The sequence below is a fragment of the Choloepus didactylus genome, chromosome 17 (genome assembly GCF_015220235.1).
Source record: "Choloepus didactylus isolate mChoDid1 chromosome 17, mChoDid1.pri, whole genome shotgun sequence".
Classification (NCBI taxonomy): Eukaryota; Metazoa; Chordata; class Mammalia; order Pilosa; family Megalonychidae; genus Choloepus; species Choloepus didactylus.
In genome coordinates, this window is record NC_051323.1 from 14,506,781 (window position 1) to 14,524,927 (window position 18,147).

The 18,147-nt window shown below is 36.2% G+C and overlaps 2 protein-coding genes across 4 annotated transcripts in view; one reads left to right on the forward strand and one right to left on the reverse strand.

The window, feature by feature from the left end:
• LRRTM4 (leucine rich repeat transmembrane neuronal 4) overlaps positions 1 to 18,147 on the forward strand; it is a 703,458-nt gene that overhangs the window by 258,451 nt on the left and 426,860 nt on the right. The window lies entirely within an intron of this gene.
• LOC119512739 (pyridine nucleotide-disulfide oxidoreductase domain-containing protein 1) lies at positions 15,360 to 16,953 on the reverse strand. Its single transcript, XM_037807571.1, has one exon. The coding sequence runs from the start codon at positions 16,951 to 16,953 to the stop codon at positions 15,442 to 15,444; it is 1,512 nt and encodes a 503-aa protein (XP_037663499.1). The 3' UTR covers positions 15,360 to 15,441.

The window sequence follows — 18,147 nt, forward strand, 5'->3', positions numbered from 1 at the left end:
ATTTTTTCTTTCTTCCCTGTGGCAGACAAATTCAGCCTTGTGCCTTTGGTGGTTCTTTTGTGGCAGAGTGTCCTGCCCTTCTCCAAAGTTATGAGACTGTCACTAGTATTGAACCTACATAGGAATTTTTCCTTCCACTCTTCTCACAGTGGGAGGGTCGTGGTTTCTTTTGTTTTCCCTCAGTCACAGTGGGTCTTCCCCTGTGCTCTGGGGTTACAAGGTTTGCCAATACTTCCCAGGCAGTTTTCAACTTTGTCCAGTAATTGAGAAATGTCTAAGTGGGGTATTGTGCTTTTCCTGCCACAGCAGCAGTTTCCCTCCTGCAGAGTTGCTACACCAAGAGAGGACCCCTCTAGCCTCCCATTCTGTCCAGTCTTATTCATGAGCTCTTTGTAGAGGTTCATGTAAAAAAGCCCATGAGTCAGTGCAAACTCCTGTGTCCAGTTTTCTGTGATTCTGTACACTCTAGCTCACACACAACCTTTAGAAAGTCATTAAAATTTTGGAATGAAATCTTAATTCTTGCATGCAGGGCACCCTGTGTCTCTTCCTCTCATGCTCTTCCCCGAGTTTGCCATAGTTTGCAATTTATCTGCATTGGGAGCAGGAGGGTTCTTAGATTTTGGTCTTCGTGTGGCTCCAAGCAAACTGTGCATAACAAAACTTATAATTTTTGTTGTCTCTCTGATTTTTCTTGTTGTAAGTTTGGAAATTAGGCTTTTTCCAGATTTCTAAATCCTTGCTGGAAGTAGAACTGTGGCATCAGTATTAAAAAAAAAAAAATCAACCACAATATAACTTCCTAGGTATATCTAATGTGAGCTAAACCTGAGGAACCCAGCAACTAGAACAGTTTCAGGGACACTAATGCTGTTGTTATCAACCCCAAGTGCTCATAGGTATCATTAGGGGACCTTTGAAAAATTATTGATACCCAAGTCCTTTACCCCTGATATTCTTATTTAATTGGTCTGAGCAGAGACCCAGGGAAGATATTGTACAGTCTACCCAGATGATTCTAACGTGCAGCCCAGGTTGAGAATCACTGTTATAATCACTCTAAATGGTCCTGTAAGTCTGGGCAGGTGTGTGAAATAACTGTTTTCGGCAAATGAATCATGATATACTTAAATCTATCAAAATCAAGATTTATTTGAAAATACTCATTGTTTAATCCTACCTCCTTTCCATGGAAACAACCAAGGTTACATTTTTTTACACTTGTAGACACACATTCTACCAGAAGTCACATCCAAAGAATAGTCGCAATTTATTTGCAATCATTCCAATGATTGGTTTTTTGAGGTAAGGAGAGAAGTGTCTTTTCCAAGGAGTTAAATCAGCCTCTGTTAGGCGCTTCAATTTTCATAGTTGGGTAGGTTGTCAACTGAGATTCCTTTGAATGGACTGCACAGATGATTAGAAATATAAAGAGGTATGAAAACAACAAGACATATATCACTTTTATATGGTTTGGTTTTAGATGGATTGGAAATTCAGTTAGTGTGGCCATTATATTGTCAGTTGTATAATATACTGTATAGTTGCCACATGCGTGTTACTCAAAAAGGAGTCTTAAATAAAGAATAAATTAGTCAGTGTTTTAAAACCTCAACTTTCATATGAGACCAAGGGAGTAGATATCTATTTGGTACAGGATCTAAATTTTCTAAACAGTACAACTCTACAGTCGATTTGTTCAAACACCACAATTGCATGGAACTTTGAATAGGAAGTGAGATACGGTAGGTTAGTATAGGCTGGAGTGAAATAGTGACACATCCTAGAGTAATTTGGGCAGATAATAGAAATCATATTTACAGCCTCCCCCTCCCCAGCCCCGAGGATCTGGGGGAAGGTGCGGTTGTGTTGGACATCCTCACCTGGACTGGTGTTGATGTTGTCACAAACATTGGGACTGGCGGTTTGATGTGCTGAGCCCTCGAGCAAGGGACTTGCCCTTATGAAGCTCATTACCACAAAGGAGAGTCTAAACTTGTATGTAATGGTGCCTAAGAGTCTCCCCCTGAGTACCTCTTTGTTGCTCAGATGTGGCCCTCTCTCTCTCTAACTGACCCATCTTGACAGGTGAACTTGCTGCCCTCCCCACTACGTGGGACCCGACTCCCAGGGGTGTAAATGTCCCTGGCAACTCAGAGTATGACTCCCGGGCATGAATGTGGACCTGGCATCGTGGGACTGAGAGTATCTTCTTGACCAAAAGGGGGATGCAAAATGAGACAAAATAGTTTCAGTGGCTGAGAGATTCCAAATGGAGTCGAGAGGTCACTCTGGTGGACATTCTTAGGCACTATATAGATAACACCTCTTAGGCTTTAATGTATTAGAATAGCTAGAAGTAAATACCCAAAACTACCAAACTCCAACCCAGCAGTCTGGACTCCTGAAGACAATTATATAATAATGTAGATTACAAGGGGTGACAGTGTGATTGTGAAGACCTTGTGGATCACACCCCCTTTATCTAGTGTATGGATGAGTGGAGGAATAGGGATAAAAACTAAAGGACAAATGGGGTGGGATGGGGGGATGATTTGGGTGTTCTTTTTTCACTTTTATTTTTTATTCTTGTTCTGGTTCTTTCTGATGTAAGGAAAATGTTCATAGATAGATTGTGGTGATGAATACATAACTATGTTATCATACTGTGGACAGTGGATTGTATATCATGGATGATTGTATGGTGTGTGAATGTATTTCAATAAAATTGAATTTAATGAAAAAAAATGATCCTGGGAGAGTCTCATCAAGAAAAAAAAAAAGAATAAATTAGTCAAAGTCACTGGGAAAGTTTCATGAGCAGGAAACATCCTCTGAAATTTTGATTTAAAAAAGAATCCTTTTATCAGATGTTCTTAATCATTAATCAATTGAATTTCTCATTAATTTATTAGTGAGGAAAATCATTGAAATTTTGTTGTCAAGCTAGAGGAAATTTGAGATGTAGAAAATTGAAATGAAGGGATCAAAATATAACATTATAAATAGTAATATCAAAATAATAAGTAAAGTTTTGTATAAGTGTAATTCCAAGAAGACTGAAAGCTATACTGTTAAAGAAAAAATAATTTAAGTAAGAACTCTTATCTCTGAATTTTACAGAGGTAGCTTTCATATTTGAACTCTTCTATTACTAGCCAATGGGGAGTGAGGACATCTCCTGAAGCCCAGTTATGGATGGTTTCAAGAAGAACCTGCCAAACCAGTCCTCCAATTGGGAGAGTCAAAATTGGGCATATGGGGGAGCAAAGTGGGAAGTCCTCATTTTTTAAAACAATTTTATCAAGTCCTTGAAGCCTCCAATTACTTCACAAATAAGATGGTCTGTCTTCAAATGGGGTCAGTTTAATTTATTTGTCAGAACGTTTGTACTCCTCAAAATGTAGGCCTCTTACCTATGAGTCATCCTGGAAAAAACTGATTCTACATAACTCAAAAATTCTCAAGTAATCCAAGCTCTTCACTTACCTATTTATCTACTTACATGTTGCACATGATTAATTTCCTTTCAAAGATTTTGTTATGTTTTTGCTATACTTTGCAAAGTGGAATAATTGAGTTCATCATATCTATTTGATAATTCACCACAAAACTTAATGTCCAAAAAGGCGTTCTCAATCCCTCGATGCCAGGGTCAATATTATCTTTTTGTATATATGTTATATTTTAATAAGGAAATAACTGAAACTGTAGAACTGTAACCCATAAAATTCTTTGAAATTTTCTAACTACTTGTCAGATTGCACTTGGAAAGTTATCATTTCTATGTATATATGTTATATTCTACAATAAAAAATATGATTTATAAAACAAACAAAAGGATCCTTTTATCTGAAATTCAAATTAAAAAAAAAAACTTAATGGCATGGTTTGACTCAAACTGCAAATATAATAATGATAAATAATATGATTTTAGGATGTAGATGGATTCCATACCTTAATAAGCCATTTATATTAAGCACACTTTAATTTTTTTCTATTAAATTTCCAATTTGGAAGTAGGGAAGACACATAATTATTGAATGCTTGTGACAATGTATTCATATTTCCTATTATAAAACTTTAAGATTATGTTACATGTCTGCCATTGGCAACATAATCAGGGTAGTTAAGGGTTTCCCTTATTTAATCTCAGTTCTTACTCTAAGAGAGGGTGGTCAGATTAAAGCAGATATACAAGATCCTTCATAGTTACACAATTAGAGTTGGGTGCCTGGGGGAGGAGAATTTAGACCGTATTTTAATGGCACAAGAGAAAATCATGAGGCTGGTAAATAGTGCAGTCCAGTCAAACAGGGCAGGAGCCTGGGTACATATTTGGGATCAGTCTCTGAAAAGTATATTTGCATGGAGTTGCACTGTGGAAGGCATACCTTTCCTGAGCCCTGTGGTAAGATATGTAAGTAGAATTTAAGGACTGATGAACTCTGCTCGTAGAAATACTAAAGGGCATAAGTAGCAAATCTCTATTCTTTTAAAATAGGTATCAAAGAAACAAAGGAGTAGGTGATTTGGGGCGACATGTTAGGTATGGGTGAAGTGGAAGGTCAGATCTGAAGCCTACTGGATTATGATATCTGTCGCCAACACACATGATTTGCTACTAGACAGTTTTCTCCTATTCACATCTTACCACTCAATATGTGTCCCACTGAAACCCGTGTTTTAAATGTAATAGTTTGCTTGGCAGATAAGCAGACCATTCTGCAATAAATGCACACGTACCAATGATGTCTTGCTAGAATTTCTTTGACAACTCTAAAAGAAGGGACAATCTGAAGAAAAGAAAAAGCATATGAAAAGTAAACTTTTATATTAACTGCATATAAAAAGTAAACTTTTGAATTAAGTATTCAAAATGGAAACTTAGTAAATATAAAGAAGGAATCATAAAGCAAGTTTCCATTCTTGGCAGGAATAAATTAATATTTTGAAGTGGAAATGAAATCAAAATACCTAACTGTCGAGTCACACATTAGCATAAAGTCCTGCACTTTCTCTCATACATGAAACTCACACATTTATCTGATTTCGCATTTAATTTAATGCCTTTCTTTTCCGCTTTACACTGTAAGATCCATAAGGGCCATATTTAGCCCAGAGGCCATAGTTTGCTGATCCCTGCTCTGTAAATTAAGTGGATTTTAATTTTATTTTTACGGTCTCTTGCAGTTTCTAGGTTTGGTTTTAATGGTATAGCAGAGCTGGCTCTTACTGTCTCAATAGGTCAGATTGTGCCAGTCAATACCATAGGTTTTGGCAAACACTACATATTGGAGATTTTTGTATCTTTGTGTGTGATTGTGAGTGTGTGTGTGTGTGTGTGCATGTGCTTAGAGAGCCTGTATACTAGGACGTGACTGCTTAAATTAAAGCCTCAAAGCATAACAGTATTTAAGGTGCCAGATAAAACTCAAGAGCTGAATTAGATTTAAATTTAAATTTAAATTTCAGGTAAGCAACAAATATTTTTAAGTATACATACATCCCATGCAACATTTGGGACTGATACTAAAAGTCATTTGTTGCTTAACTGAAATTCAAATGAAATGGGGCTTTGTATATTTTTACTTCCTAAATCTAGAAACTGTCTGAATTGATTTAAAGTCTTGCAAAAACAATGAACAATTAGTATACTGTTCATTTGGAGGACTAGTTTTGAATGGAAACTATGTGTGCATTTTTTCATATTACTATTAACCTATTTATTAAATGAAGTAATAAATAAAATAAAGTAATAGAAAAATAAATTCAAGGTAAGTACTGTCATTCTACGATTACATTATTCATGTTCTTCACTCAGTCTATTTTGTCCACGTTATTATAACAATCTTTGAGGACTTATGTGCCAGGCATTAGGCTATGACATTTACCCAGATTTTTCTCATTTAATAGGCACAGGTCTTCCATGATATAGATGAGGAAACTAAGGGCCTGTATGTTACAAAACAAAATATTGATAAAAGTTGTAAATAAAAATATTGTCAAAAATATTATATCAAAAAATTTATATTTTTTATTGATATTTTTATGTCCAAATTATGTCAAGACCCAGTCTAGTTGCCAGCAAGGCATTACAGCTCTCTATTACTGCCCTTTGCATCTTCCCTTTGGAACATTCCTAGATTCTTGTACCTATATCTGTTTCTCATGATGCTTACCAATTTACATAGTTCTGTGAGGAGAATTCTGATGCTTATTTTTAAGTAGTTTTATTGAGCTATATTCACACACTGTACAATCCATTAAAAGTATACAATCAGTGGCTCAGCAGCTATCATCACATAGTTGTGCACTCATCACCACAATCAATTTTGGGACATTTTCATTACTACAAAAAAAAAAAAACAAAAAAAAACCCCAAAACATCCCATACCCCTTTCTCGCCCCCTATTATTTACCTCTAGCATTAGTATGATGTCTTTGTTACTGCTGAGGAAAGAATGTTAAAAACATTACTGTTAACTATAGTCCATACTTTGCTGTAGGAGAATTTTTCTCCATATACCGCTCTATTATTAGCTCCTTGTAATAGTGATGTACATTTGTTCTAGTTCATGAAAAATGTCTTTATATCTGTATTATTAACCACAGTCATCATCCACTACAGGGTTCACTGTGTTATACAGTCCTAACTTTTATCCTCTAGTTTTCCTTCTAGTGACATACCCAACTCTGAACTTCCCTTTTCAACTACGGTCACACACATAATTCAGTGCTGTTACTTATACTTATCGTAATGCATTACCATCACCTTTATCCATTTCCAAACATATAAATTCAACTGAGTTAAAAATTCTGCACATAAGAAGCATCCACTCTCTATTCTCCAGCCTCCTCTCTCCTGGTAACCAATATTCTTTATTTTAACACTATGAGTTTACCTATTATAATTAGTTCACATCAGTGAGATCATATAATATTTGTCCTTTTGTGTCTGATATTTCACTCAATATAATGTTCTCAACGTACATCCATGTTGTCATATGCTTCCGGATTTCATTCCTTCTTACTGCTGAAAAATATTCCATTGTATGTATAGACCACATTTTATTTATCCATTCATTCGTTCATGGACACTTGGGTTGTTTCCATCTTTTGGCAACTGTGAATAGTGAGGCTATCAACATCAGTGTGCAAATTCTATTAGTGTCCCTGCTTTCAGAACTTTTGGGTATGTACTGAGAAGCAAAATTGCCAGGTCATAGGTCAACTCAATATTTAATTTTTGGAGGAACCGCCAAACTGTCTTCCACAGAGCTGCACCATTTTACATTTCCACCAGCAGTGAATGAGTGTTCCTAGTTCTCACATCCTCTCCAACATTTGTAGTTTAATAGTGGCCATTCTTGTAGGTGTGAAAGGATATCCCACTGTGGTTTTGATTTACGTTTCCTTAATAGCTAGTGTAGTTGCACATCTTTTCATGTGCTTTTTAGCAATTTGTAATTCTCCTTTGGAAAATGTCTATTCATACTTTTGCCCATTTTAAAATTAGTCTTTTTAATGTTGAGTTGTAGGATTTCTTAATATATTCTGGATATTAAACCTTTATCAGATTTGTGGTTTCTAAATATTTTCTCCAATTGGGTAGGCTGTCTTTTCACCTTTTTGACGAAGTCCTTTGAAGCACAAATATATTCAGTTTTGAGACAGTCCCATTTATCTATTTTTTCTTTTGGTGCTTGTGCTGTGGGTGTAAGGTCTAAGAAACCACTGCAAGCCACTAGATCTTGAAGATGTTTCACTACATTTTCTTCTGAAAGTTTTATGGTACTGGCTTTTGTGTTTAGGTCTTTGATTGATTTTGAGTTAATTTTTGTATAGGGAATGTGATAGGGGTCCTCTTTCATTCTTTTGGATATGGATATCCAGTTCTCCCAGAACCATTTATTGCAGAAAATGTTCTATCCCATTTGAGTGGACTTGGCTGGCTTGTCAAAATCAATTGATCATAGACCTGGGGGTCTAATTTTAAACTCTCAATTCAATTCCACTGATCAATATGTCTATCTTTTTGCCAGTGCCATGCTGTGTTGACCACTGTAGCTTCATAATATGCTTTAAAATCAGGAAGTGTGAGGCTTCCAATTCATTCTTCCTTTTCCAGATGTTTTTGGCTATTTGAGGCCCCTTACCCTTCCAAATAAATTTAATAATTGGCTTTTACATTTCTGAAATATAGGCTGTTGAAATTTTGATTGTATTTGCATTGAATCTGTAGATAAATTTGGGTAGAATTGATATTTTAAAGAAATTTGACCTTCTAATCCATGAGCAAGGAATGCCCTTTAACTTACTTAGGCCTTCTTTGATTATTTAGGTCCTCTTTGGGTGATGTCTTAGTTATCTGTATATTTCCATCAGCATATAATACAGTTCTTGTATTTTTATGAATCAAAAAGCATATTCAGTAAATAATTTATTAGCATTGAATAATTAATAATTATAGATTACTAATTAATGACGTGGTTGCTTAGTATGTGTCAAATGAATATTAAGTGTGTGTCAAATGAATATTAAGTGTGTGACACTTTCAGATTAAGATCTCCTGTGTTTGAGAACAAACTTATAGCAAGGAACTGAAAATTACACAAGGAATGCCTATTATGTACCAAGCAAAGTCCTAGACACTGAAAACTTAGTGGGAAACAAAAACAAACAAAACAAAACAGAAAAACATCCTTGCTCTCTTGTAGCATATTCTGGGGGTGGGTGGCTGGGGGTAACACAATAAGCAATAGCATCCTGATTGGTGTAACTGCAATGAAGAAATATAGAAATATAAAGCGAGATGGGTGGATACAACATTATTGTAAGGGATTTGCAATTTTATATGTGAAACTCAATAAAGACAATTGAAAAAGCAGAGATTTGAAGAAAGTAAGAAAGCAAGTTATTCAGGTAGCTAAGAAAATAGCCTTCCAGGGAGACGGAGCAGCTGGCATATTGACCGAGAGCGGCATGTGTGCTGGGCGCAAGGAGACTAATGAATGATAAATACGCAGCAAGGTCAATCAATCCTCTGCTCAAAACCATCACTCTGCTGTTGCTACTAGGAAAATGTTCACCTGGAGAGGAGGAATGAATTCACTGAAAACAGCTAGGAAGCTCCTGCTACGTTCAGGCAGGAGATGATGGTGCCTTAGTCAATAGAGATAGCAGTGGAGGTGGGGAGCAGGGTAAGGACTCCGAATTTATTTCAGAAGAATTGTCAACATAATTTGCTTATGGCTTGTATATGGAGTGTTAGTAAAGAGAAGGGTCAAGAATGATTCCAATTGAATTGACCACATTAACTAGACACATGTTCAAAAGAATTTGAAAAGGAAGCAAGGTTGTGGGTGGGCAAATTTGGACTGATTAAACTTTTGGTACAAATTAGTGATCTAGATTTCCCTACAGATCAAGGAAAGTTAGAACTCATTTGCCAAGATTATCTTATAAAGTTGAGAAGTAGATTGGGTAAAGGAATCTGTGGGATAGAGAAGAGTTTGGGACTGCAAGTGTAACATCGTGACTCATTGATTAAATGTGATTCATAAGTCATGGAACAGGATGAGGTTACCTAGGGATACACATAGAGAAGTACAGAGAAGGACAAAGCATTGGAACACTCTACAGAGCTTATAAGTTCAAGTATGACCCAGCAAAGGAGACCAAGGAGCACTTTCTAGTGAGGTAGGAAAAGGACCAAGGGTACGGTATTCCAGAAACTAATGATGAAAGAGATTCAAGGAGAGCTGGGTGATGATCAATGTTGCAAATGCTGTGGCTAGGATGAGTAACGTAAGGATAGAGGACTGAACGCTTGATTTGGAATCATGGGGGTGACCCAGGAATTTTGCTGGATAGTTTGGCTTTTCATTTTAAAAAGTGGGAGGGAAGGTCAAATGGTCAAGCAGCACATCATCCTGCTTGTTCAATTCATGGAAGTAGGAGCCGGGGTGTGAATGCTTGACACCATGTTCATTCATTCTAAAACAACACCCAGGTATCTAGCCGGGATAGACATCAGATTCCAAGTGAAGGAGCCTCACTCTTGACTTTGAGAATTTTCAGCTACATTAAAGAAGCACTAGCTCTTACTCTGACATAACAAGGACAGCATAGAGAAGCAATATAATGACAGAAACTTGGCTGCAACCCAATCCCCCAACTCAGTTTTAGTGGTTGGGAGTAATACCTGCCCTTTCCCTGGAGTAACAAATGAGCTGAAGTCCAAGCTGTGCATTGCAGAATGAAGGCAGCAAGATTCCCCACACAAGGATGCATGGCTGGAAAAGCTTCTGACACTCCTCTGTGATGATCAGGTGGACCGAGTCCCAGGTTTGGGGTTGTCCAGGTACAAATGCCCTGTTTACTCCCTGTAGCTCTGCAGAAGGAAGACTACTTTTCTGAATTGCCACTCTGCAGGAGATTAATTTGGAAGAGATTAACTCTTCCCTCTCAGGATGGGGCCAAACTGGATTGGAATGGGTTAAAGAGAGAAGGGAAGTACAGAAGTAGAATTGAAGACTATAGTTTACCTTTAACAGTGTAAGCATGCAATTGCTATGTGGAAGGCAATGTAGTAGGGCAAAAAGAGCAGGAACTTTGGGTAGCATTCATCATGATTAATATCTTGGTTCTTCTATGGGAATGTGAGAAAAAAAATTGAATCTCTTTGATTCTCTATTTCCTCAAATTTGCTCTCCAGGGTTTTCAATGTGATATAACAATTTGTAATTGTCATATCAAAACCAAGTTGATACTAACTTTAATATTATCTCCATGTCCCAATATTTTATTTTGCCTGAAAATCCTATATATATATCAATTGCTACTTAAAATAGCAATACTAAGAAAAATACAATAGCAAGGGCATATGCATGAGACAAAAATTGGAAAACACAATCATACCTTAAAGTCTAGAATATGCGTTCCTTTAAATAATCTTGTAAAGTAATTATTTCAAAAAAGACTGTCATATCGAGCAACATAATTCATAAACCTATCTGTGAAAGTTAATGCCAGCCCACATGCATGATCTTTATTGAAAACATTGGGAAACAAGAAGGAAGCAAAGATTAGACAGGAACAAACCTCCATAAACCCTACTATTTGCCAGGCCCTGTCAGGTTAATTTAATCAGCTAATTAATCTGGGAGATTTTTGTAATTAAATTGACCTGGTTTTTTCATTGCACAACTCTGTCTTTGTGATATTGAGAGAAACAAGGACTACTTGATTAATTGCTAATATAAAAATCATAATTGCTTTCACCAAAATATTTGTTGCTCCTTTGCATCCTCTTGGTTTCCCTCCTGCTCAGTGACTCCTCGGCCTTTTGAAGTCATTTTTGTAGAGATTACTTTGAATCATTTATTACATTGTGTTTTTAAACTTTCACAATATGCTCATTAGTGCTAAATTTATTTCACTCAGCAAAACCCATTGGCAGTAATATTAAAATAAAATAAACATTGAGCGTGAGCTATGGCAATTTGGAAATTCATAACATTGCAATTTTCTTTCCTATAGTTTCTCAGAGGCTACAACTTAAATTCTTAAAGCAGATGGCTGCTAACACACAGAAGGCTGGGGTTGGGGGCTGCAAATGACAGAGGCAGCCTCTATAAAGGCAGGTGTTAGCAATGCCTAGCACTGAGAAATAGGAAAGCAGGTGGCAGTGCTATTAATCCAATCAGCTTGTCCCTAGATATGCCTGGGAAAAAGTGTCAGTGGAGAACACATTTCATTAACTTTCCATCCAGTGGAATATAAGGAAATGCACTGAAAGTATAACCTGGAGCACAGGGAAAGGGCCACTGGATGTTGAATTGGAGGATCTAGTTGAGATCTTAGAGGCACAGTGTAAAGACTGTCTAAATCCATGATGTTCCGAAAGTCACTCAACTATTAGCATATTCTCCATTGGGCCTGGGCAAACAGTTCTATTTTAAGACTAATGGTCTACCCAAGCAGTTAGGGATTCTGAGTACGTCAAAAGAAAGGTTTATAGAATATAGATTTGCCTTGAGAGGGTAAACCTGCATATGTGACTGAGTGTTTTACCTAAGCTCAACAAATAATGCTTATTTAATTTTGAGATAACATTAAATCATTTGAAAAACTTTTCTTAGAGATCTATTAAGGATGAGGAATTATTTTAGTCACTTGCAAGATTTATATATATTTATATATTTTTCTTCTGTAATAAACATATCAGTAGAAAATGTTAAAAGACAGAAAACAAACTAACAATAGCAGACCTGTTTGTTTATCTGTTTTAATTGGAGGTATGGAATATAAAGGGAATTTTTAAAATTTGTATTCTATAATAACAAGTCATTGTAACAAGTGCCACTGAGTCTACATTATAATGATTAATAAAGCATATAAACTATGGATGATCATTCCTAATTTTTATTTTTGCTTTATAATTTGCAGCCCTGCCTGGGGCACATTTTACTCAGGGCAGGAGATGGGATGGAAGGAAAGAATTCTCTGACAAACACAAGTTAAAGACAATCCCTTGTTCACATTTTAAATAAAATGTTGGATAGAAGAATTTCAGTTGGTTTTAAAGTTTTCTCCTTTATGATTTTTAGGATTTTCTGATTATTTAGTATGAACAAACAGGTTTCTAATTGGAAAATAAGCAAAAATGTTTAAAAGTAAAAATTATACATATACATTCTAAAACTATAAAATTTATAGCTTTATACATTTTACTAAAAATAAATAGTAAAATATTAAATAAAAATTTGTGCGTATTTTCACATCTTTTATTTCCATCAACATGCTTGTCAGCATAGAATATATTTTATATTTCTTAGATATAAAAAATAAATATGTGAATTACTTACCAAATGTAATAGCCATTTACTATTCATTTTCAAACATAGACGTTTGTCATCTCTATAGATAAATAAGAATATCTATCTATGTTTTCTCTTCAAAATATTCTGTTCGAATGTGCTACTTTGTACCAAAAGCAAACACAAATGGCTAATCAACCCAAATAAATTTTCACGTAGTTTTATTTTTCTCCCTAGAAAGATTTACAATATTCAAGGGCATGGCCTTATTATATGTCTTATCTGTATGCAGTATAGCATGTATAGGTGCAAGGCAAACAGTAATTACTTATTTACCTACAGAGCATAGTTAAAATCTGCACAACCATTATTAATTAATTAATAAACTCAGTAAATATTAATGGAGAATAAGTTCCTCACTATTTACCTGCAAGTCCTTAATAAATATTTGCTGAGTGACAGAGGAAGGGAAAAGAGAGAGAACAGAGAGTAGTAGGAAAGAAACAATTCCGCCTTTCATAGATCTCAGCAGTCCATTCATATATTAACAATAGCCATAATTGAGTTCCTACTTGGTGCCAATTTTATACATCACCTCATTTAATCTCCCCAGAAAAGTCTAGGAGATAGTTATTATTTAATCTCACTTTACAGATGAAAACATTGAGGCCTAGAGAGATGAACTAATGTTCCCTGTATTGTACATTTGACATGTCAAATGCAGAATGGACGAGATTCTTTCACTCCAGGTCTGATGCTCTTTTTATGGGTCTACATGACCTCCAGATACTTCAGAAACTTATGCCTGTCATTAATCCATTAATGAATTAATTAATCAATTGACTCAACATTTACTTATTGCGCATCTTTCTGGGTTGATTTCCTCCTTACAACTTCAGTGATGGATTTCATCATCATCTTTAGATTGCAAACGAGTAAACTGAGTCTCAAGAGCTTAAAAGATTGGAGTGGTGGTGATAATCATGGTTCCTGGGACCAGCCTGGACGCGACTCCTGGCTGTCTGACCTCTCAGGAGCTGTGTGACCCAGGACAAGTTGTGTAACCTTTCTCCACCTCAGGAGTCTTCGTCATGGGGGAAGGCAGGGTTTGAGGAGACGCAGGCACAAGGTGCAGCTTTAGGAACATTAGCTGTTGTCATCCTTGACCTGAATTCCCTGAAGCTGCACAGCTGTTGAGTGGCAAAGGGGTGACTTAACCCTCATGTTACTTTCTGCCAAACTTCACAGAGTGCCCTGACCTTGAGATGAATAAATGTCAGGAAAACATTTACACAGTGTTAAGAACATTCCCAATATTTTTATTGGTTCTGTTGTATAAATGAGGGATATCCATTTCTTCTCATACATTATCAGTATTCTGAGCTATGGGTCCTGGATATCTGCTTCCATATGCACCCACTTGTTAAATCACATTCTTATATTTTCCTATGGGCTTCCTGATTGTTAGGGAATGAGTGCTGTAGGAGTTCAGCTCTCTAGAGGAAAGGACTTGAGGCCTTCTGTTTGATATTTTGATTCTAGTGACTCGACAGGCAATGAATTTTGGTCAGTAATTCCAAACAATGACCATATAAACCCATTAAGCACATAAAGTATATACAGGGAAAACCTGATGGTACAAACCCTGCTTTTCTGGTGCACTGTAGTGGCTCTCTTCAAAGAATTTCACATCTCCTGAACCTATACACATCAAAAGAAATAGAACTGATATGCTACCCCATCCAAAGAATTCAACAAAGAGTCAGGCTAAAAATTATAAGGGTTCCTCACGAATCTTTTATGACCTTTAAGAGTGGGCATCAATTTCCAGCATGCCTAGTTAGTTAGCAAGGAAGAATTCCCTGGTAAAAATATGATTTTAACATTACTCACAAAATTTCAACACCCTGCAATTTGATATTACTCTGGTAATTTCCAGAATTTATCATGATGTTTTATATTGTATTTGTTTTCATTTCTAGCTTCCTCCTTTATACCCCTTAAGGACAGGGGCCCAATTTTTTTTTTTTTTTTTTTTTTTTGTTTGTTTGTTTTTTTAAAAATTTTTATTGTGGTAACTTACATACAAATTTCCCATTATAACCACTGTTGTATATAAATTTCCCATTATAACCACTGTTTTATACAATTCAGTGATATTAATTACATACACAATATTGTGCTACTGTCACCACTGTCTATTACCAGAACTTTTTCATTACTCTAAACAGAAACTGTTCTCATTAGGCAGCAACTCTCCAATCACAGCCCTATTTTGACAACTCAAAATCTTCATCGAAGAGTGACTTTCTGGTCTACATTTTGGTTAAGTAGATAACCACTGAGCTAAATTTGCTCCAAATCTAAATGATGAAAGAACATATTTAAGGTTAAAAAATACAGATGAATAATTTAAGATTTTTTACACAATAGTTAATTTTATGTTAGAAAATATATAAGTAAATAAATTGAACTGATTTTCTTCTTAGATTTTAATATTTTTCCACTAAAATTATCTTCAGTGTGGTCATCATTAAATCAGTGCAGTTATTCACAATATTGGCTTATGATTTTTTTTGTCTTATTTGGAAATGTATGTTTTCTTGAAATGTCCTTTTTAATCAAAATAATCTTCTATGTCAATATTTGGATCTAGCAGATCTTCTCCATAGGATGAAAGATTCATTTGGTTTAAAATTAGGTTTTCAAATGTTTCTTCCAAATCAGTTTCACCAATTAAGACAGCTCCCATCATTCTCCCATTTTGCATGACAACTTTGACATATTCTTCTCCTTTGGTACATCTCAGCATTAGTTCATGATCTGAACCTAAGCCCTGTGCATTGTATTTTCCCAGCAATACAACCTTATAGTTAAAAAATTTTGTTACATGAGCAAAAAGTTCAAAGCTGAAATCCATGTCAATAGTGTCTCCTAAATTAGCTGCAGCCATGCACTTTGCGGCATACCATCCCATCTGTCTAGCCTGGGTCCACAGCCTCATCTGCTGCCAGACTGGGCTGGGCTGCCACGATACAGTGCAGATGTCACCTGCTGCATAGATATCAGGAAGTGACGTTTGCATATGATCATCTACTTTCAGGCCACCATCTTGTCCTAGATCAAAATTGTTGCCATGGAGAAAAGGTTCTATATTTGGTATAACTCCTGTAGCACTGACAATGAAATCACAGCCATATATCTTTTCATTAGTCAATTCCACATACACAGGCCACATCTCTTTATCAGTTGGTTTAACTGACTTATTATGATGGTCTTCTGGAAAAGTCAAGGACTTCTTCCTCAGAATTCTAAATTCTTCCTGAAGGTAGATTTTCTTTACTTCACACATGGTTTCAATGTGAATCTTATGAGAAAACTCTTTGGTTCCTTTAAGAGTCAAGTCTTCATGCCAATCAGGTCCCAATGCACTACCTACATTACCATCCTTAGCTTTGGTTCTTGTTTCCTTTTTCCTTCCTTCAGTTGTACATCTGGTTCTTTTCTGTGCAACTTTAGCTTCTGGTTTTTCAGCAATGAGCTTTGAAGTTAAGAATTCAGCTGCCCCTGCATCAAAGAAAGTATTCCCGATAGCTTTATCTTTAATGGCCCAAATCACTTCACAGCCTTCAATTTCATAAACTAACTCAACTGCAATACCACCGTTCCCTACAATCATTATTCTTCTAGCAGTAGTGAGCTGTTTCTGAAATTCCTGAGTACTATCTGTATCACGGATTCCTAATACATAAGGATTTCCTTCACATATCAACTTCGGTTTAGCTCCAGCACAAAGACAGAGTTTCTTATACACATGCTGATTGCCATCTTCTGTTAAAATGCAGTGTTCTTCACTCTTCAGTTGCTTTACTTCAGATTCTATAACCTTAATGTTGGGAAAGCGGTTTTCTAATATGGTACTTGGTTGTTCTTCAACATCAAATTCTTCCAATATTTTAGAAACCTGCTTGAAATTTGTAACAGCTTTAATGACAGGAGATGCTGTCACCAGGAGAATATCTTCTGATGGAAACTGAATAGCCAACTGCTCCGCACAAGTGACGCCTGCAATGCCGCCGCCGACCACCACTAACTTCCCCGTTTTCGGAAGACGGAGCGCTACCTCCATGCTCTCGGACTGCTAGAGGTTTACGGAATCCCAATCTTTTTTATTGCAATATCACTATTGCTTTACCTGGTGACTGGCACTTATTTATTAAATGTAGGAATCACAACTTTTGCACAAATTTAGCTGCAAAAGCCACCTTAGCCAAGCTTATTGAAAAAGTTGTGTATGTGAAACTTGACATAAAGCATTATATAGCCAGGGGTTTGGGAGAACTGTTTGTAACTGTCACTAGGAAATATCAGTATCAAAATCCAATGGCTTCAGATATGTGGGGGGAATTCTCCACTTCTTTTTCCATTTGGAAACTGCTTTCCCTTTACTAAATTTTGAACAGAATTTAAAACCATTTCCCATATCACAGGGCCAATCAAAAAACAAAGCAGAAAGGCACAGAATAGAGGTATAGGGTACTAAGAGAGATAGATGTACTTTCTGGGGTAAGAGTCAACCAACCATTTATTCCTACTATTTGTCATTCCTTGCAGAGAGCTACTGTTAAAGAGAAAAGATCTGATAGCATTTCCGACTCTGAGCAATGGTTTTAGGGTAAAGAGAGCTTGGTTTTGTTTATTGAATATTTATATTGAACTTTTATCCTATGCTAGGTGCTGTGCAATGGATATAGTCATCAACAATGGAAACATTCCATATGTAATGACATATCCATTCTACTCATTTGACAATCAAGCAGTATAAGATATGTTCCAAGTCTGCCATCAACAGCTATCAAGGGTAAAGCAATCTACTACATGAAAATGTGATTGATGAAGACTATGCTCAAAGTATTAATTTTTAGTGACTGTACACAGAAAGACCTATAATTATCTGTAATTGATATAAAAGCATTTAGAGAAGAAAGAAATTGTCTCACAGCAGATGTGATAGGATATGGAGAAGTAGAGCAAAGCATTAAATGGAGCAGAACCAGCACGACCCCTGTGATAATTAGGTTTATGTGTCCACTTGGCCAGGTGATGGTGTCCAGGTGTCTGGTCAAACAAGCACTGGCCTAACCATTACTTCAAGGACATTGGTGGCAGGTTTATGAAATCATCAGTTGACTGCATCTGTGGCTGATTACCTCAATGAAAAGTGTGTCTTCTGCAACGAGAGAATTCAATCAGCTGGTTTAATCCAATCAGTTGATGACTTTTAAGGGTGAAGAGAGAGAAACTTCACTTCTGCTATCCGGTG